At 41.4% G+C, this 18,032-nt stretch overlaps 1 protein-coding gene across 1 annotated transcript in view; it reads right to left on the bottom strand.

The window, feature by feature from the left end:
- Positions 1-1,239: 1,239 nt before the first annotated feature.
- kdrl (kinase insert domain receptor like) overlaps positions 1,240-18,032 on the bottom strand; it is a 53,448-nt gene continuing 36,655 nt past the window's right edge. Inside the window, exons 20-30 of the mRNA XM_088989827.1 lie at positions 17,282-17,370; positions 17,045-17,195; positions 15,687-15,784; positions 15,140-15,262; positions 14,895-15,006; positions 10,229-10,328; positions 6,207-6,312; positions 5,154-5,278; positions 4,367-4,445; positions 3,654-3,757; positions 1,240-3,204 (exon numbers count right to left, since the gene is read on the bottom strand). Coding sequence (XP_088845953.1) covers positions 3,021-3,204; positions 3,654-3,757; positions 4,367-4,445; positions 5,154-5,278; positions 6,207-6,312; positions 10,229-10,328; positions 14,895-15,006; positions 15,140-15,262; positions 15,687-15,784; positions 17,045-17,195; positions 17,282-17,370 — 1,271 coding nt within the window. The 3' untranslated portion in view covers positions 1,240-3,020. The remainder of the gene's footprint in view (positions 3,205-3,653; positions 3,758-4,366; positions 4,446-5,153; positions 5,279-6,206; positions 6,313-10,228; positions 10,329-14,894; positions 15,007-15,139; positions 15,263-15,686; positions 15,785-17,044; positions 17,196-17,281; positions 17,371-18,032) is intronic.

Raw genomic sequence — 18,032 nt, 5'->3', positions numbered from 1 at the left:
CACTGGTGTCACATTAATGAATAAAAGTGTTGTGCAGCACACGTGTCCTTGGAGTGCCAAATCTGTCATAACTAAATTGTCAGATTACCCGGGCTCGAGGCATTTCAGTGTATGGAAACGGTCAAATGGACTAGATTTGCGCTGCCGCAAAATTTAAGCTAAAAATTTAAGCCGAGCAAAATAGGGGCCCATGTCTGTTGAGTTACATATTTATCACGAGTCTATGTTAAAAATGATCTTCCAACCATCTAGATTAAAAGGTCATATACAAACCATTAGGGCGGCCCGGTAGTCGAGTGGTTAGCACACCGGCTTCACAGTGCAGAGGTCGCCGGTTCGCGTCCCGGTCCGGCCTCCCTGTGTGGAGTTTGCATGTTCTCCCCGGACCCGCGTGGGTTTTCTCCGGGTCCTCCGGTTTCCTCCCACACTCCAAAAACATGCATGGCAGGCAGATTGACCACTCCAAATTGTCCCGAGGTGTGAGTGTGAGAGTGACTGTTGTATGTCTTTGTGTGCCCTGCGATTGGCTGGCAACCAATTCAGGGTGTCCCCCGCCTCGTGCCCGAAGACAGCTGAGATAGGCTCCAGCATCCCCCGCGACCCTAATGAGGAATAAGCGGTATGGAAAATGAGATGAGATACAAACCATTAACTCATTCACTGCCAGACGATGTGCAAAAATGTGTCCTCCCAGTCGCCAGAGTTTTTGTCATTGACAGTCAAATTGCAGGACCCACAAAATATTGAGTTTTAGGACGACATAAACATTCAATTCAGCGTAAGAAATCTAGGACTCTTCTTTTATCAGAAAAAAAAGTTAATTCCTAAATTATATGGGTCTGGAGGTATCTGAGCTTGAAATGGGGGCGGCTGTACAAAATACAATACAGTACTACTACTAGTACAATACTAACATGGACAAAAGGCAAATGCTGCCCCCTCGTGGAACGGAAAAAACATTGGCAGAGGTCGTACCAGAGCTTTATTGGCACCCCTGCAAGAAAACCCAAAACCCGAACAAGTTAGGGAATGGCGCTACAATATTCATTTTAGAAATGAGATCTTTTGATGAATGGCAGTTGGAGCACACTTTTAAATTAATGGTTGTTTCATCGATGAGATGTCCATCTTTAAAAATCAAATGTGCGATTATATCGTTTAAGATGTGAATTCTGCTAATGAAAATGTAATTAGGTATTCAAACAGCAAAACACAAAAAAACACCAGAAAGCTTTTCAAGTATAAATATAGATATATTTTTATTTATTTGCTTCATATGTTCAGCAACAGTGTTGGTGGTACTTAATTATAAAACACGTTTCACTACAAAAATAAAGGTGAATGACATACTAAGTGGTTTTTAACTGCCTTATTACATAAAAAAAAACACATACTATTCCAGATAAGCTGCATCGACACTAACATTTTGGTCAACAGGAATTTTCCAACATACATTGAATGAAAAGAACTAATGGAGGAATTAGTTAAATGGGTGTCTTGTGAGACACAACACTGTGAGTAAAATAAAAACAATACATACAATTAGAATATGAAAAAAAACAATACATTTTTATATAAAGTATCAGTGCATCGTGATTTTCTTCGGTGCATATTACAAAAATTCCACAGTTCATCAATTTCGGATGTATCTCATTTTCAATCATGGCAGTGAAACACAAGCAATGTGATGAATTCATATTTGGCCCATGGTTCTTTGATATAACCCTTACATACTGTTCATTTCCCCCCTTTTTTTGGAGTGTCTTCCGTAAGGGCTGACGTTGATCTCTCCATGAAAATGTCACTTAGCAAGGGCATTGGCCAAAATTCAACACGGTCAATTGACGCCTGCCCCGCAAGCGTTTGTTAGCATAAAAACGAAGGGGAGGACAAAACCTGCTGAATCCTGTCTGGAAACATAGCGGCATGAAATATCTGCATGGTGCAAGTCGGCTTTGCATCACTCCACGCGCGCAACTTCTTAGATGACAGTGTTTAACAGTTGAAATGAATACATATGTTGTGTTTGTAGGCGGATGTGGGAGTGGGGTCCTATGACTTTGTCTTTGTGGTTGCCCATCCATCCGTCTGTTTTTGCATCAGCTTCTCTGTTACAAAACACAATTGAGCAAGACCTTCACTCGTTTGTGAGTTAATGAGACAATCTGAGCAATTGGACATTGGGACATCTTAGACGAGACGTTTTGACCTTTTGGGGAAGTGATGTGATTCAATAGTGAAAGTCTTTTGGCTTAAAATTCAAATAGGTTAGCAGAGCTGCAAGATAAACAATGTTGAAAATGTACTTTTGTTGTTTACATACAAGTAGTCGTGTCTTTGGAGTCCGTCGAAGAGTGGGCGAGGGGATATAATTCCTGGCCAATGGTGACATTTAGTGACTTCAAAACAGAAGGGGAAGCAAAACTGCAAGAACATTGTTGGGGGTGACTTATTATTGACTTGTGTACAAATATGGCGACCCTTGCAGAGTTGAACCTTGTATAGTTGCAGTTTGGTGTTGCATTTGTTGTTTTTTATGGCGTCAGACCTTCAAGGAACTATGTTAAAGTGAGGTGAAGTGTTCAAGGCTATGTTGTTAGTGGCAAAAAAAGTGATGGTTATTTTCAAATGGTGTTGAGATTACAAGGAGGGGCGTGGCAAAAATCTGTCATCGGTGTCTTGTGAATTGTAGAAAAAGAAAAAAAAACATAATTCTCACATTTCCTTTCAAAATCGTGCCCTTCAGTCGTGAGTCATTTTCTTTTCCTCTTGCGTGTTGCTTGCTGGACCTCGTGGAGCCATTTCACAGTAGAAAAGCCTGATATGGAGTTGACTGAAATACCTGAGCCACTTTTCACTTGGAGCAAAACGCCCGAGCTCCACAAAGTCAGTCCGGCGCGTCGGTCGGACGGCGCCATTTGGCCGTTCGCTCATTTCACAGTTCACAGTTTTGCCGATGTTCTCTCCATTTGCCGCTCAAGCAGCCAGAAGGGGAAAAAAAGCTCGCCGTTGGTGAAAGCTTAAACTGGCGGCGTGGAGTAGCGCACCACGTAATTGTAGTCTGGCGGCGGGCTGTGACACTCGAGGTCAGCGTCCAAAGCCGAGTCGTCCAGGTTGAGATCCAGGGGAGGGACGCTAGGCGGGTATTTGTCCTTGTCGGCCTCGCTCAGGACCGACTCTTTGCTCCTGCTCATCGCCTTCATGCTGCAAAACCACAAACACGCTCTTTATACGATTAAAAACGAGTCTGAATTTTTTTTCTCACAAAACACTTAACATGATGTTTTATCCACAAATATGAAATTATTGTATGAGATTTTTTTTGTTGTGAAACTATACAACAGCCACCCATTATCCCAGAACATCAGACTTTTTCTCAATGTGATACAGCTCCCAAAAATACATTTTTTTTCTTGAAAAATCACTTTTTTTGTTTGTCAAGAACACAAGCGCTTTTCAAAAACATATTTGTTAAAATTATTAGACTGCAAAGTATATTCTGTGTGAGAGCCATAGAAGAGAACCCTTTGTCCTCACAAATGTGAAAAATACATGCACGGGTTAAATGACTGTTATACTATTTTTTTACTTGTTGCTTTTACTCCTCCATTACCTGTGCTACCGTCTGTGTGCATGCGAGCGTGTATACGTACGCCAGAGCCATGATGCTGAGAGGGCGTCCGGCTAGCGTCTCCAGTTTCTTAAGAGTATTCATGCTGTCAGACGAGAGGCCCATCCCACTGTCGCACTGCACCCCCTGCTCAACACGGATACACGCACACGCACACACACACACACACACACACACACACACACACACACACACACACACACACACACACACACACACACACACACACACACACACACACACACACACAATCAGTACTCCTTATGCTATTTAAAAGGAATTTTTGATCTATTTCCACCCAACCATCCATCGGCCCAACAACTATTATACCAACCAGAAACTGCAACACCGACCTATTCATCCAAGACACCCATGATGGATGCTGAATGGTGTCTTTCTAGACACCATCCATCCATCCATCCATCCATCCACCCACCCAAACTCATCCATCCATCCATCGATTCCATCCATCCACCCAAACCCACCCATCCATCCATCGATTCCACCATCCATCTACCTAATTCCATCCACCCAAACCCATCCATCCCTCCACCCAAACCCACCCATCCATCCATCCATCGATTCCACCCATCCATCCACCCAAACCCATCCATCCATCCCTCCACCCAAACCCACCCATCCATCCATCGATTCCACCCATCCATCCACCTAAACCCATCCATCCAACTAACCCATCCACCCAAACCCATCCATCCATCCATCTATCCTGCTGACCTGATGAGCATGATTGGCTTCACCATCCACTGTGACTTGGTCGAATGTTTTGATGCTTGCCGGTCTGATCTTGATGTTCCTACCAGATTTCCAAGAAAAAACGTCTCAGTGTGAGCATTTGGACAAGCCAAGTGGCAATAAAAGTGCTGGAATTTTATGACTTAGAACAAGAATGTGTTGAATCCTCGCCATCGCAGCTGCCAAGCGGCTAAAAGATGATCTGAATAATTCAGCGCCGGGTTTTTCTGTCATCGGTGCTTTTAATCAAACACACTTCGGATATATGTGAATATTACCTGAAATCGGAATAAATCCGCAAAATGGCTCCATGTAATTTCATGAAATCGTAATGCCCTGAATGACATTAGATTTCATTTCATTCCATTTGATTTGATTAAACTATTGTTCAAGTAATATAATTTGCTGATTTATTTTGAACTTGACTTCATTGAAAATTGGATTGATTTTAAATAAGTTGGCCAATGTATGGGATTTTACTGATTTAGTAAAAACAGCAAAACTTGTCAACATATTATGTAATTATATTGCCCAGAATGTGCTTTTAATTCAATTCATGTCAATTACTTGTCATCCAGTCAAACTGGTCAAGAGATTCAATTGGTCACATATTATTTTATTTTCTTTCATTCAATTATATCTAACAATGATTTGATATAATGACGTATTTGGCGTATTTTTTTTTTTCATTTTCTTGAAACTAAGCGATATTAAAATAAAATAAAAAAATCTTGTTGTTGTTGGGGTGTTTCCCACCCAACATCCTTACCAGGTGCCACCCGAGTCTCGCTGCGAAACGGGCCGGGTGGGCGTTTCTTCCATCATCTTTCCGCCGTCGAGTTCGCCAACTTTGGCCAGCAGGGCAGTGTTGATGGGTATGTAGTGTTTCCCCCCCTAAATGGATCACATAAACGAAACCATCAGGTTACAACGTTTCCAGGAGGTGCTCGGTGGGCAGATTCACCTATGACGCGCCACGGATCAAACATAAAAACGCATGCAGGCCTTTTGGAGAGAAGCCAAAGAAAGCTGTGTCTAGGTTAATAAATCAAAGGGGTCGCCGCTTGTGGAAGGACTTCCCGCACCAAAACAATGGTGCCACTAATGAGTACCTTTTGATGTGATATTCTTCAGCTTTTGTGTTTAACTTATTCACTGCCAGACATGTGCAAAAATGTGTCCAATCGGGCATATTGAGTTTTAGGACGACATAAACATTCAATGCAGCGTAAGAAACCTTCGACTCTGATGGTGTCGTCGTCATCTGCGCCAAGTGTTTGTATGTGATGAGTGCAATTTCCCCTCGTCGGCTACTGTGAGTCGACCGCCCACCCGCCAGCCCGCTTCTCCTCAAAAGCCGCAGGATAAGGGCAGGCCACGCCCACTTCCTGCTGCTTTTGTAACTCGCTTTTGACTGGGGATTTTTTTGGAATGCAAATGAAGGTAAAAATACAACTTTTTTTTATTGTCATTTTATTGTCATTGTCACAAAAACAACAACATTTTGATTAACAATTGAAATGTATACAAAAAAAGTACAGAAAATAAAAATCAAGAATTGTTTGATACATTGCTCATTTACATACATTATTTTAATTACATCATTATCTTATCTGTAAATGAAATGTATTGTTTTTTTTCATGACCAAAAGTTTGCAAAGACCTGCTAGTTGTTGTTAATAATAATAATAACCATAATCATAATAATAATAATAATCATATTAAAAATAATAATCAATCATAATCATCATCATTACAAGAACCATAACAATACCATTATTATTATTAATACTACTACTAATAATAATTTATTTATTGGTACCTGCTGGACACTGGCTTGAAGAAGGTCTCCTAGCTGCTCAACCAGCTCGGTGAAGGTGGGCCGCTCCTGTGGTTCCCCTTTCCAGCACTCTGACATGGTCTGATATCTGCAATACACACGCATGCACACACACGCACACACGCTTTGTAAGAATATACAGTACATTAGGCTTGAGGTAATGTAACACACAATCTCTCAGTGCCAAAATATTTTGCATGTTCACGTGCACAAATTGCGGGTCATGTTTAGTCAGAGAGGCGCAAAATCTGCTGTATTCAGCACTGCGGAGTCCAAATACTTGGAATCTCTTCTTGTTGTTTTTGAATTGCTTAAATGCCGTATGGGATTGTCTTGAGGCGCAGGTGCGATAAGCGCATAACTTTTGACGGCTCCGTCACGAGCTGTCAGCGTGGGGGGGGGGCATGTGGGAAGACTCACTCACTAAGTCCTTGTGTGAGGTTTCATGTTTTCATTCAGGAATTTGGAGTAACTGCGATCCCATTTGTGATCGCAATCGAGTACCCAGAAGAGGTCAAAGTGCTCGCATATGTTTAACTCTTAGTGGTGATGACAGTGGAGGGTTTATCATGTTATATACATATCAGGTTACAGGTTTCATGAAAGGTTTACAAAAAAAAGTGTCTGGCCCTCTTTTCAATTTTCAAATGACTTTGATGCCCACCCGTTAGTCATAGAAATGTTATTTTCAACGGCAAAGCTTTAGATGAAAAGTTTCATCCTTGGTTTATGCATCCTGGCTGACCTCCATTTTGCCGTTGTATCCGTTTTTGGGGGGAGCTTTATAAAAGACTTGAAAGACTCCAGATTTTAATCACCGTTAATTTTGTTCTTTGAGTTCTGACTGCGTATGTCGTGTCATCATCCATTGAGGTTGAAAAAAAGTACATAGCCTATTTTGGCTGTTTAGTGTTTTTGCAGCAATGTCGTGGTTTAATAATGAATTTGAAAACCAGATGTTGTCATATTGATCCTTCCTCCGCCTCACCACCTGCGTCGCACTCCGCTAATCAGTGAGATTTTACACATCTTGAGCAGGTGAGAGCCCTTGCCACGGTGACATCCCGTAAAAAGGGGGAAGTTATCCATCTTTGACCCATCGTGCAATGTATTTCCTGATCAGAATGTAATGGTAAAAAAAAAATCAAAGCGGCATGTGGATTGGATTCCCATTTATTGTTTTTTCATCAGACTACGCCGCTGCATTGAAAAAGTTACTCATCACGCATGCGCAGAGGATGCATAGCATTCGGCATTCGGCAAAAAAAGGGATGAAGCAGTTGGTGTCGGGATCGAGCTGCGGCGCCGTAACCTCGCTCACTTTGGCTAATCGTTGCCTTGGTGTGTTGACATTTTTAGCACTTTACATGTTTAACTTTGCCCATTGGTGATCTCAAGTTAAAAATAAAACATCTCTTCATGCCGCGCAAACCTCAAGATAATCTTGGAGAGAAATTTGATTATCAGGCTTTAGCTGATTTTTGTTGGAACAGAGGGGATTTGCTCAAATTTGGCCAGATCGTCAGCGTGCATCCAGGCCGCTGAAGCAAGCTGCAAGGATCAGTCATATCATGGCTTGACTAAGACACCACTTAAGAGTATTGACTGGCTCACATGTATCTTTTTTCCTTCTTTTTTTTTGTTTTTTTGGCAAGGGGGAGAGGAACTCATTTTTTTCCCAATCATCTTACAAAGTTAGCAAATCAACCAGCCCGGATCAGTTTTGAAGAATAAGAACAGACTGGCAAATTGTGCACAATCTACATTTGGCCATCACACATCTACTCTCACTATTGTATTGAAAAAAGAAACTTCTCACCCGTTTGAATACCAGCTTTCATTCCTTTCATCACTTTGCTGCTGTGAAATGTAAATTTCTCCACTGCGAGACTAATAAAGGCAAATCCAATCCAATTCATTCACTGCCATTTAGACAGGAATTGACAATATGACGTAGACCACCATTCCCGCCCGAATTTGTTCGGGTTTAGTTTTTTCTTGTTTAGGTGCCTATAAAGTGCTGGCAATGGCAATGTTTTTCCCTTCCACAAGGGGGCATCATTTCTCTTTTTTCTATGTTAGCGCTTTGTTCCAGCTTCAGCTGTTGTTAAAGCGCTACATACTGTAAATGAATTATGTATGTATTGCATTGTATTTTGCACAGCCGCCCTCATTCTAAGCTCATATAACTCCAGACGCATTTTTTCTTTTCTTCTTATGAAAGAAGAGAGTCAAATGTTTCGTACACTGTATTGAATGTTCATGTAGTCGTGAAACTCAATATTCTGTGGGTCCTGAAATTTGAGTGACAATGACAAAAACCCTGGCACTGGAGTTGACACATTTTTGCACGTCTGACAGTGAATGAGTTAATATGTGGTTGTGCAATTTCTAAAAATGTTTACATGTAATATATATATATTTTTGTTTGTTTGTTGTTTTTTGGGGAGTGGGGCACAGTTATTCCTATTGTGCAACCTTTGTTCTACTATAGTGTGCTGAATTGTCATACCTGTGAGGAAACAGTACATGACTAGTTGTGCAAATCGGGCAAATCCCCCAACACACAAATCATGTCTCGTTTTAGCCTACCAGTGCCCAATCAAACCTTCTAATTTAACTAGCAGGTATGTGTCACGCACTGGTTGCATTCCGTGCCAATAGTAACACAAAAATACCCACATTTTATGAGGTTCCTATGAGTCTTGTGAGTAGCATGCAGATGTATGAGGGGCCCTGTTTTGTCTCAATAGTAACAAGTATACAAATATTGCCTTAATAGTGAGGACAAAAAGAGTGCACTTGTATAAGACAACGGAATAAAAAAGGGTTTCATTTTCCGCTTCATTTGAGGGGCCGCGTAGTCGAGCCATCACATTTTCCAAACAGATTGCTTCAACTTCTGTTTAATGGCTATCTGGTATCAAAGCTTCAACACGTTTTTGGCCACCTCACGCCAAGCTAGACTCCCAAAGTGAATCTCATCGGCTTTGCGGGACCGGGACTTGGATTGAAAACGATGCAGAAAATCAAAAGCCGATGTGCGGATGCGGGCGGCCTGGTGCCCAGAGTTCCTCTCTCTCTTGATCTATGCGAGACCTGTCTCGGACAGGAAGATGAAACTTGCTGATAGCTTGATGAATGACGTTCCAGTCCTCTGGGTTAATTCGGCCGTGTGTGTTTGGGGACGTTTTGCCAGCTTGAGCTCCCAAACTCTCGCAACGGGGAGTTTTACGAATCTCCCCCATCTGAGCTCTGCTAAATTGATGAATTAGTGTGGTATGGAGTGGCTTATTACAGAGGAGGACAATAAAGTGAACCTCCATTTTTTTGCGAAACATGCGTAACTGGTGAAAAGCCACAAAACAGACAATTATGGTCAACCTGGCAAGTTTAAACTGCAATCTAGAAATATTTTCCTCAAATAGTCCCTAAGGATGTTTTTAGGGCATCTGATGAAAAAAATAAGAATAAGAATAAAAATAATAATCGGAAAGCTAATAAGAGATCTGAAAAAAAGTAAACTTCAGGGAACTGTTTATTGAAATTTTCTGTGATAAAATATGTTGCTGACCCCGGCACCTCTCTGTGCCTTTTGGTTTTGTTTGGAATGAAAACAAAGATGAGCTGAAGTTTCACATCTCTGTGATTTTTGAAATTTTGGAAAACTTTATTTCCTCTGGGACAACAACCGAGAGCCATTTACTTGTTTGCATTGAGCTTTTGAAAAAGTACCGATGAGCTGCCTGAATTTGATGTTTGAAATTAAATTTTCAGAGACGTAAATTGTCTGTGAGTTAAAAATAAATAAATAAATATTTTGCAAATCTGAAATGTTGTTCTGTAAACAAACACCAAAAGACATTTCAAAAATGTTAAATGCTGTGTTGGTCATCTCAAGTACACCAAAACAGAGCAGTTAAGGCATTGAAATCCGTGCACTTGTGTGTCCCCTATTTCATCCGTAAACCTCGTGGTTCGGTGAGACTGAGCCCAACACTCACATTTCAGAAGAAGAGTATTCGGGGGCTCTCATCCTGGTACCTTCTTTCAGCCTGCAGCAAAACTCCTCGTCGATTTGAACACCAGGGTACGGCGACGCACCTAAATGAAGTGAAGGGAACACACTTGTTACAAAGTGAGATGAAATTGGATTGGATTGGATTTGCCTTTATTAGTCTCGAAACTTACAATTCACAGCAGCAAAGTGAGTGCAAAATGAAAAGACATTTCGTCCATCTCATAGTTTGACAGAATTGTCACTGCTGTCGTACTTCTTCTTCTTTTCCTTTCGGCTTTTCCCTTCAAGGGGTCGCCACAGCAAATCAGTGACCTCCATCTTGAGAGGTTTGAGCCGCATGTTTGTTTTGGCCAAGCTTTTACGTCGGATGCCCTTCCTGACACAACCCTCTGTATTTATCCGGGCTTGGGACCGGCACAAGAAGACATATGTCCCTTTGTGGCTACAGAACAAGCAACTCGCTCAGTAAACTTGCAAAATAGTAATATTTTTAAGTCATTTGAAGTGATTTTACAAATTATGGACCCGACTTGTACGGAGGCGTCGGTTGTCCTTTAAGCGTCAAAATCAGCAGCCCAATTACAAGAATTCAGATTGGTCAGTGGTTTAACAGGACACATTTTGGGCAACAGTCTTGGACAATAGTCTTGAATTTACAGCTCCTTTCAATGTTATTTAGTTACTGAGTTTTTTTTTCTTTTGACTTCAAGATGGCGCCACAAGAGTGGCCGCCTTTCCAGCAGCTCCTGTATTTTGTTTTCCTACTTCTTTATTTCCTTTCCTCTTCCTTTCATAACTTTGCTGCTGTGAAATGTTAATTTCTCCACTGCGAGACTAATAAAGGTCAATCCAATCCAATCCAATCCAATGGATGTGTCAAGTTTAGCAACAGTATTTTAAATGTAATTATTATTAGCAAGATAATCATTGTACAAATGTTAAGTGCATACAACAAATATATATTATTTTGTTATTCACCGAAAAAATTATTTTAATGAATCACTGCTGTCGTACACTTTAAAAAAAAATTACAACTGTGTTAATAACCAGGCCACTTGTGGACTGGCTACATGTCACTAGTGCACCAATTTGCTACATGTATATTACTATTGACCTGAAAAAAATTGTACCAGTTAACTCAAGGGTGTCAAACTCATTTGTTTTTGCCGTGTGCCACATTGTGGTTACAGTTTCCTCTGGGAGGCCGTTATGAATTTGGAAAAGCCATTAGAATGTTTTATCCCCTAAACATATTACATCTAGAGTGCACAACAAATTAATAACATTTTTTTTAAATTTGCAGTAAAAAAATAATAGCTGTTATTGTGGTTTACATAGGACAATTCAAAATTTTGGTTCAGACTTAAGCAAGCATCATAGAATTGTGCTAGTTTGATTTGCTTTCGGGGGCCGAATAAAATGATATGGTGGGCCAGATTTGGCCCTCGGGCCTTGAATTTGACACCTATGAGCTAACTTGTGCTTCAAAGGAGAATTAGTACAGTAAAGTCTCATTATATCGATAATACCGCTTATTACGATACTATTTTCATTTCCCTTGCACATTTCTAGTCTTTTTATGTATAATTAGTACCGTTTAGTACGATACCCGGTTATTACGATAATCCGGTTATTACGGTGCTCCTTTTTATCCCCCGCCGGCCATTTTTGTTGTTTATATCGATATATCCGTCGCGCCATTGGTCAACTTGGTCACGTGTCTTGTTACGTGAGCCGCCATCGGTCGCGCCATTGGTCGACTTGGTCACATGAGCCGCCATCGGTCGCGCTATTGGTCGACTTGGCCGTGTGACTTTGTCACGTGACACGCCATCGGTCGCGCCATTGGTCAACTTGGTCACGTGTCTTGGTTACGTGTCACGCCATCAGTCGCGCCATTGGTCGACTTGGTCAGGTGACTTGGTTACGTGCCCAGCACCCGTGTAGCAGAGCCATTTTCATTTTCAGACGCTAGCTCGTGTGTAGCAGACGAGATTGAAGTGTTTGTGTTAAAAGGTAAAAATGGGAAGCAGAAGAAGATTGATGACTTTTTTAAATGGTATACATAATACAGTAAGATGTAAGCGTTGCAGTTTCCCTGTTGTGTTATGTACATGCCCACTGTACTGTATATGAATGCAATCGTTTTTTGCAACAATGTTTCTTGTTTTGTCTGCTGAAGCGCGATGATTTTGAAAATTATTAACATTCCATACTGTGTGTTAAAGGACAGCCGATGTCACTTTTTATTCAAATGCAAATAAAAATGACTTCACGCCAAGACGTCTTGCATTGCTTGTGAATCCAAACAATGGTTTCAGATTCAGATAATATGCTTTCTTGTTACACATCCAGTTATGAATATGTTTCAAATACACTGTAGTTCTGAAGATTAAAGCATACATGTTTACAATCATTAAAGAATTATATGTGTCATTTTGAGGCAACATTGGGGGAACATCTCTCACCCAAAAAAAAAGCCAGTGTGTGGCCAGCTAATGGCCTAATGGCCAGCTCCGTTTCTTATATGGCGCTTGGCTGCCCTCTTTTGGCGGCGTTTGTTTAATGCAGTTCGGCGCAGGATCGGATATATCGATAGTCCCGGTTATATCGATATTTTTTCGGACTCCCTTGAATATCGATATAACGAGACTTTACTGTACTACGTGGTTGGTAACTGGTGCAAATTTTGCTTAGCTGGTAACCTGCAGTCATATTATGGGTTTGCAGAAATGTCGTGTCCCAAAGCGTAAAAACGAGTCAGGCAGTCATAGTCCGAGTGTGGACAATGAGAATAATACAACTACATGGACAGTTCAGAGCACTCGTATGACACGTAATGAATGTTGCGTTCTGTGTTTTCCGAGTGACAAGATGATGGATGGTGAAAACAGAGCCAGAATTCTGCTAATAAGATTTGATGTGGCAATAAAGTGAAGTTATGGTCCTGCGCCCCTCACTTTTTGGCACTAAAACATTTTCTAGTAGTTACAGTGGGTCAGTAAATGTAAAATACATCAAGCTCACTCCTGAGTTTGACTTTGGAGCTTCATCAATCAAAAGCACCATGGGCCAGTTTTATCTGCTTCAAAAACGTTCAGGCTGGAACTAAAATGTTCAAGTTCAGCTACACGTGAAAGAGGCGGGAAAATTTTCAGTCACATTTCGGTTTTTGGAACATTTCCAGGTCAGTCCTATGAAACAATGGATAATTTATTGTTGACAATCAAAGCCATCATAGTCATTGTCTCCATTTCTACAATTCGTGAGCACCTGTCGCAGTTTGGATCTCAGTAATGCCGACACAAGATGAAATATGCATAAAAAAATGGACTGCCATTCAAAAATGCGGCAGTCACCTAAACATGTACTTATCTAGACATGAACTCACACTGAGATTTAGTCGTAAATTATTTTTCTGCATATGATTGCACCCCAAATCAGAACTAAAACCTGCCCTACTTTTTTCACATGCTGCCACAGTAGTCGCTATTGTTTTCTGAGTGCTTGAAATAAACTCTCCATCCTTTTGAATATCTGTACACACCCAATCGCCGCATAAGTGGGCCCATGACATTTTGTATTGATTTCAAGATTTTTTTGTGAGAATAACACTCGCCAGATGTGTCTATGTTTCTGGTCAAGTAAGGGGGGAAAAGACAAATCGGTCAAAGTGACGTCAGCTTTACATTTTTGAAGACAATAGGTGAAACGTTTTCGATGCGAAATGTTTCATCGCGAGTCCACCTACAGCAATAATCACTCCAGCCACAAAAGCGTTACACAATGCCCTTGTCGTGGTTCAACAATGGGGGGGGGGGTTACACAACCTTGCCTTTCCATTGTGAGACTGCTGCCCGGCAACACCATTTGGCAAGGTTACACTGAGTGTGGTGGCCACAATCAGAAACACCAACCTACATTTCAAACCTCGAAAATATTTGGTCCATGAAATGCTGCTCATCAGTTTAGTCTATTGTCTTTATTTTGTAGCATTTCTCTTCACTGCCTTGCTTCCAGATGATGAATGTTCGATTTCTTGGTCCAATCAAATAACTTGTTGGATGTCCTGTTTACTGTGTTTGGGGAATTTGGCAGACCACATGCCACTTTCAGAACTAAGTGCATTTTGTGACAGAAAGTAGACAAGACTTAGACGAGGTCACAATAGGTCTAAGTTGTGGCTCAGGGGGCGTAACAAGATTTTGGTGGTTTTGATTTATGTTCAGACAAATACTCGCTCAGCGGACATTCGTGGAGATGTTATCATATTTAATTCATAAATGGACAGTGGTCAGAGCAAAACATGATACAATCAACTTCTACTGTCAAAACACATCCATAGTGATCTGTAAATGTTGAAATGTTTATCATCAGGTGTCTGTGTTTATTATTATTATTTATTATTATTATTATTATTATTATTATTTTTTTTGCTGGGGGGTATAATTCAGTGTGGAGCTGAGTTCAGGATTTTTGAAATTTAACTACTTGTGAAACATTATTTTTTTGTCTATTTGTGCATAGTATATTAGTATATCTGTGCATATAATTTTGATGAAATGTCTTCGTCAACCCCAGAAATTTTGAATACAATCCAAAAAGATTTTCTAGAATTAAAAGCGATTTAATGTGGTCAAGGTACCTACCCAATGAGAAGATCTCCCACATGAGAACACCGAATGACCACACATCGCTCTGAGTAGTGTAGATCTTGTCAAAAATGGCCTCGGGAGCCATCCACTTGAGTGGCAGCCGAGCCTGGAATCATGGAAAAAATAAGATTCAAAATTATTCACTGTGGTTATTATCACGCATTTATGTAGAATAGAATTTAAAAAAAAATATTGTGGAGTGACAGTGGTGATCGGAAAAAGTCATGCCTCAGACTCACATCTCCTTTGCGCACATAGTCGGGGTCCTTGTAGATATCTCTGGCCAGCCCAAAGTCGCAAATCTTCACCACGTTATTCTCTGAGAGAAGGATATTTCGAGCAGCCAAATCCCGATGGATGCACTAAGCGGCATGCAAAAAGAAAGCGAGTTGTGATTGGAGGCAGCTTGACAGCAGTGCGCTGCCTGCTGTTATTCAGATCAGCATGAAAAGCAACACATGGTTAAGGCGTCAGTGATTGTACAAAAGGACATGATGTCTTCCATATCCAGGCTAAAATGGTCTTTAAGAGATTATTTACAACAATGGCTGCATTTCTAAATCAGTCCCAGCCACTCAACTTGGAAGAATGAATGACTGCCGGACTACAATAAACAGGTGTTGAAAATGCAAAGAAGGAAAGATTTTTAAGGTTCATTTTAATCAATCAAACATGTAGATCAAAACCACCTGACCTTCGCATAAAAACGGAACAATAATTTTTCATTTGAAGTAATGAAGTTATAAGCCATCGCGCAACACATGACATAAAAGCGTTTTTGAATACCTTGCGAGAGGCCAAAAACTCCATGCCCTTTGAGACTTGGAAGCTGTAGCAAATCAAGTCTTCCAAAGTCAAAACCCGCTTGTATAAATCCTCCGATTCTGCAAAACAAGTTACCGGAGAGCAAAAGACATTCAGTGAAAAGCTATTTTTCATTCAACGAGAAAGTCTTGGAGACATTAGGGGCTATGTGCACACACATCAGCTCATAGTTCACTTGACTTTAGACTAGTAAAAGCAGGTCTAAGTTGTAGCGCAGGTGGTTTAAGGAGCTGCATATCAATATCTACATAGATAGATATAGGCACCCACAAATAGCACTGCCTGAACCAACTGCCTTGCAAAAACATCCTCATTCTCCCGATGCACCATATATCATGTTGAAGTCAAACAGTAAGCAAAGATGCATTGAATTTTCTAAGATGCCCAGATTGGCATTACTGTTCCGGAAAGTTGAATAGTGACCATGAGCCACATACACACAGTCAAGTGTATCAAATGTTGGGGGTGTGTGGGACTTTTAGGTCAATGTATGTCTCGTGAAAGACATCACTCATAAGAAGGAAAAATAAATCACAATGGGTCAAATGAAATGTGCACTTGTAGTTGGAGGGTGCAGGTCGGCAGTCCAGAGAGGCACTCAAAAGAAGCCCCATCTGAGTAAACAACTAATCAAACCAAAATAACACCTCCGAGAGAGAAAAAGAGAGGGTCCGCGCAGGAAACAAAGCCGCCTGCAGACCCAGTGGGGTGACGGTTGCCGCCTGCTGGATTGATTGTACCTCCGAACAGGAGGAGGAAACTTCCCATCGGACGGAGACTGCAAAACAATCTGGGTGAGGGAAGGGGGGTGTTTGTGCCTTGTTGGGAGGGGCGCAACAGCAGTGTGGGAGGAAAGTGGCGTTTGAGGTCAGAGGGGCTACACAAAAGGGACAAACAGAATTGCTACGGACGTATTTTGCGAGCTAAAGTTAGCAATAATGGGTTTTGTTCTGATCAACCACTCAGAAGGTAGAAAAACACAGACATTATGGAGGTCCAGACCTCTGCTATCCTGTGGGGACAAACTTGAAGTCTAACCAAAATTGTCTTCTTTCTTCTGTACGCATGAACCCTCGGCATCCACTCCTTTCACAATTGGTTAAGAGACGAGAGGCATAGAGTGAGACATGGCAACGTGATGGCAGGGCGAGCCAAAAGATAATCAAATTGAGACCCCAAACCGCACAGACAGCAGGAAGGAATTGGGAGCTCAGTGCTCCTTTGCACAGTATTAAGTAGCAGCAGGAAGGTGGCTACATGGGAGGAGCAAATAGAAGAGCGGACCGCTGAATAGGCCGCATGGAATGTGGAGCTTTTACCTTCTTCTTCTTCCTCTGAGTCGCAGTAGCTCTTATCTTCGATGAAACCGGAGCTGGCCGAGCTTCCCGTGCTAGCCACGCTCTCCAGGCGACGTTTCATCAATTCGCTCAATTCGCACGCCGTACCCGACATCACCTTGCCGTCCTGGCCCTGAACGCAAAAGGCAGACCGTGCTAAATGGGACGAGGCTGTCTAAGCTCTAAAAAAAGTCTCAATGAACAAATCGACAAACTCACCTTGTAAACAACAAAGTCATCTCGCTTGCCTCTTAGGTAGTTGGATAAATTGCCGTATTTGCAGTACTCCACAATCATCATCAAAGGCCCTGTTTGGACAAGATGTATCATGAACCAGCCATCTAATATGTATGCTAATTTTCCATAGCCTGGCAATAGGCTTTCCCATTATATGTTAGCAAGGAGCTATCTGACTGTTTAAAGATGTTGGTATAATGGTTTGTTTCATGTTCCATTTCACTATCGCTAATTGCCATGAGGAGCTGGAACCTTTCGAACTGGCGAACTGGGCCCCTATTATGCTTTTTTCCTAGGGGCTGCACTCACTTTGCTTCACTGTCTGCTTGATACTTTGCACATTGTTTCACAGTTATTCCACAGAGGTACCACTTACATTAAAATTCGATTAGATTATATTAGCTTGCTACCTAGCTATCTAGCTATTTGCTATCTATTAGCTGTCTAGCTGGCTGGCTGGCTATCTAGCTAGCTTGCTCTATGGCTATTTAGCTGGCTGGCTGGATAGATAGCTGGCTATCTGTTAGCTAGCTTGCTAGCTTTCCGTCTATTTGAGTTACTTGCGGGTTGAGTGAACGCTGGCGTGTGTGGCTGCCGCTACTCACCCACAGAAAAACTCATCCTGTGACTGTAAAGTGACCTTCAGAGTTTTGAAAGGCGCTCATAATAATAATAATAATGATAATAAAAATACATTTAGTTTGTAAGCGCCTTTCAAAACTCTCAAGTACAC

The sequence above is a fragment of the Hippocampus bargibanti genome, linkage group LG02 (genome assembly GCF_051943395.1).
Source record: "Hippocampus bargibanti isolate YZ-2025 linkage group LG02, ASM5194339v1, whole genome shotgun sequence".
Taxonomy (NCBI): domain Eukaryota; kingdom Metazoa; phylum Chordata; class Actinopteri; order Syngnathiformes; family Syngnathidae; genus Hippocampus; species Hippocampus bargibanti.
This window is presented reverse-complemented; position numbering and strand designations above follow the sequence as displayed.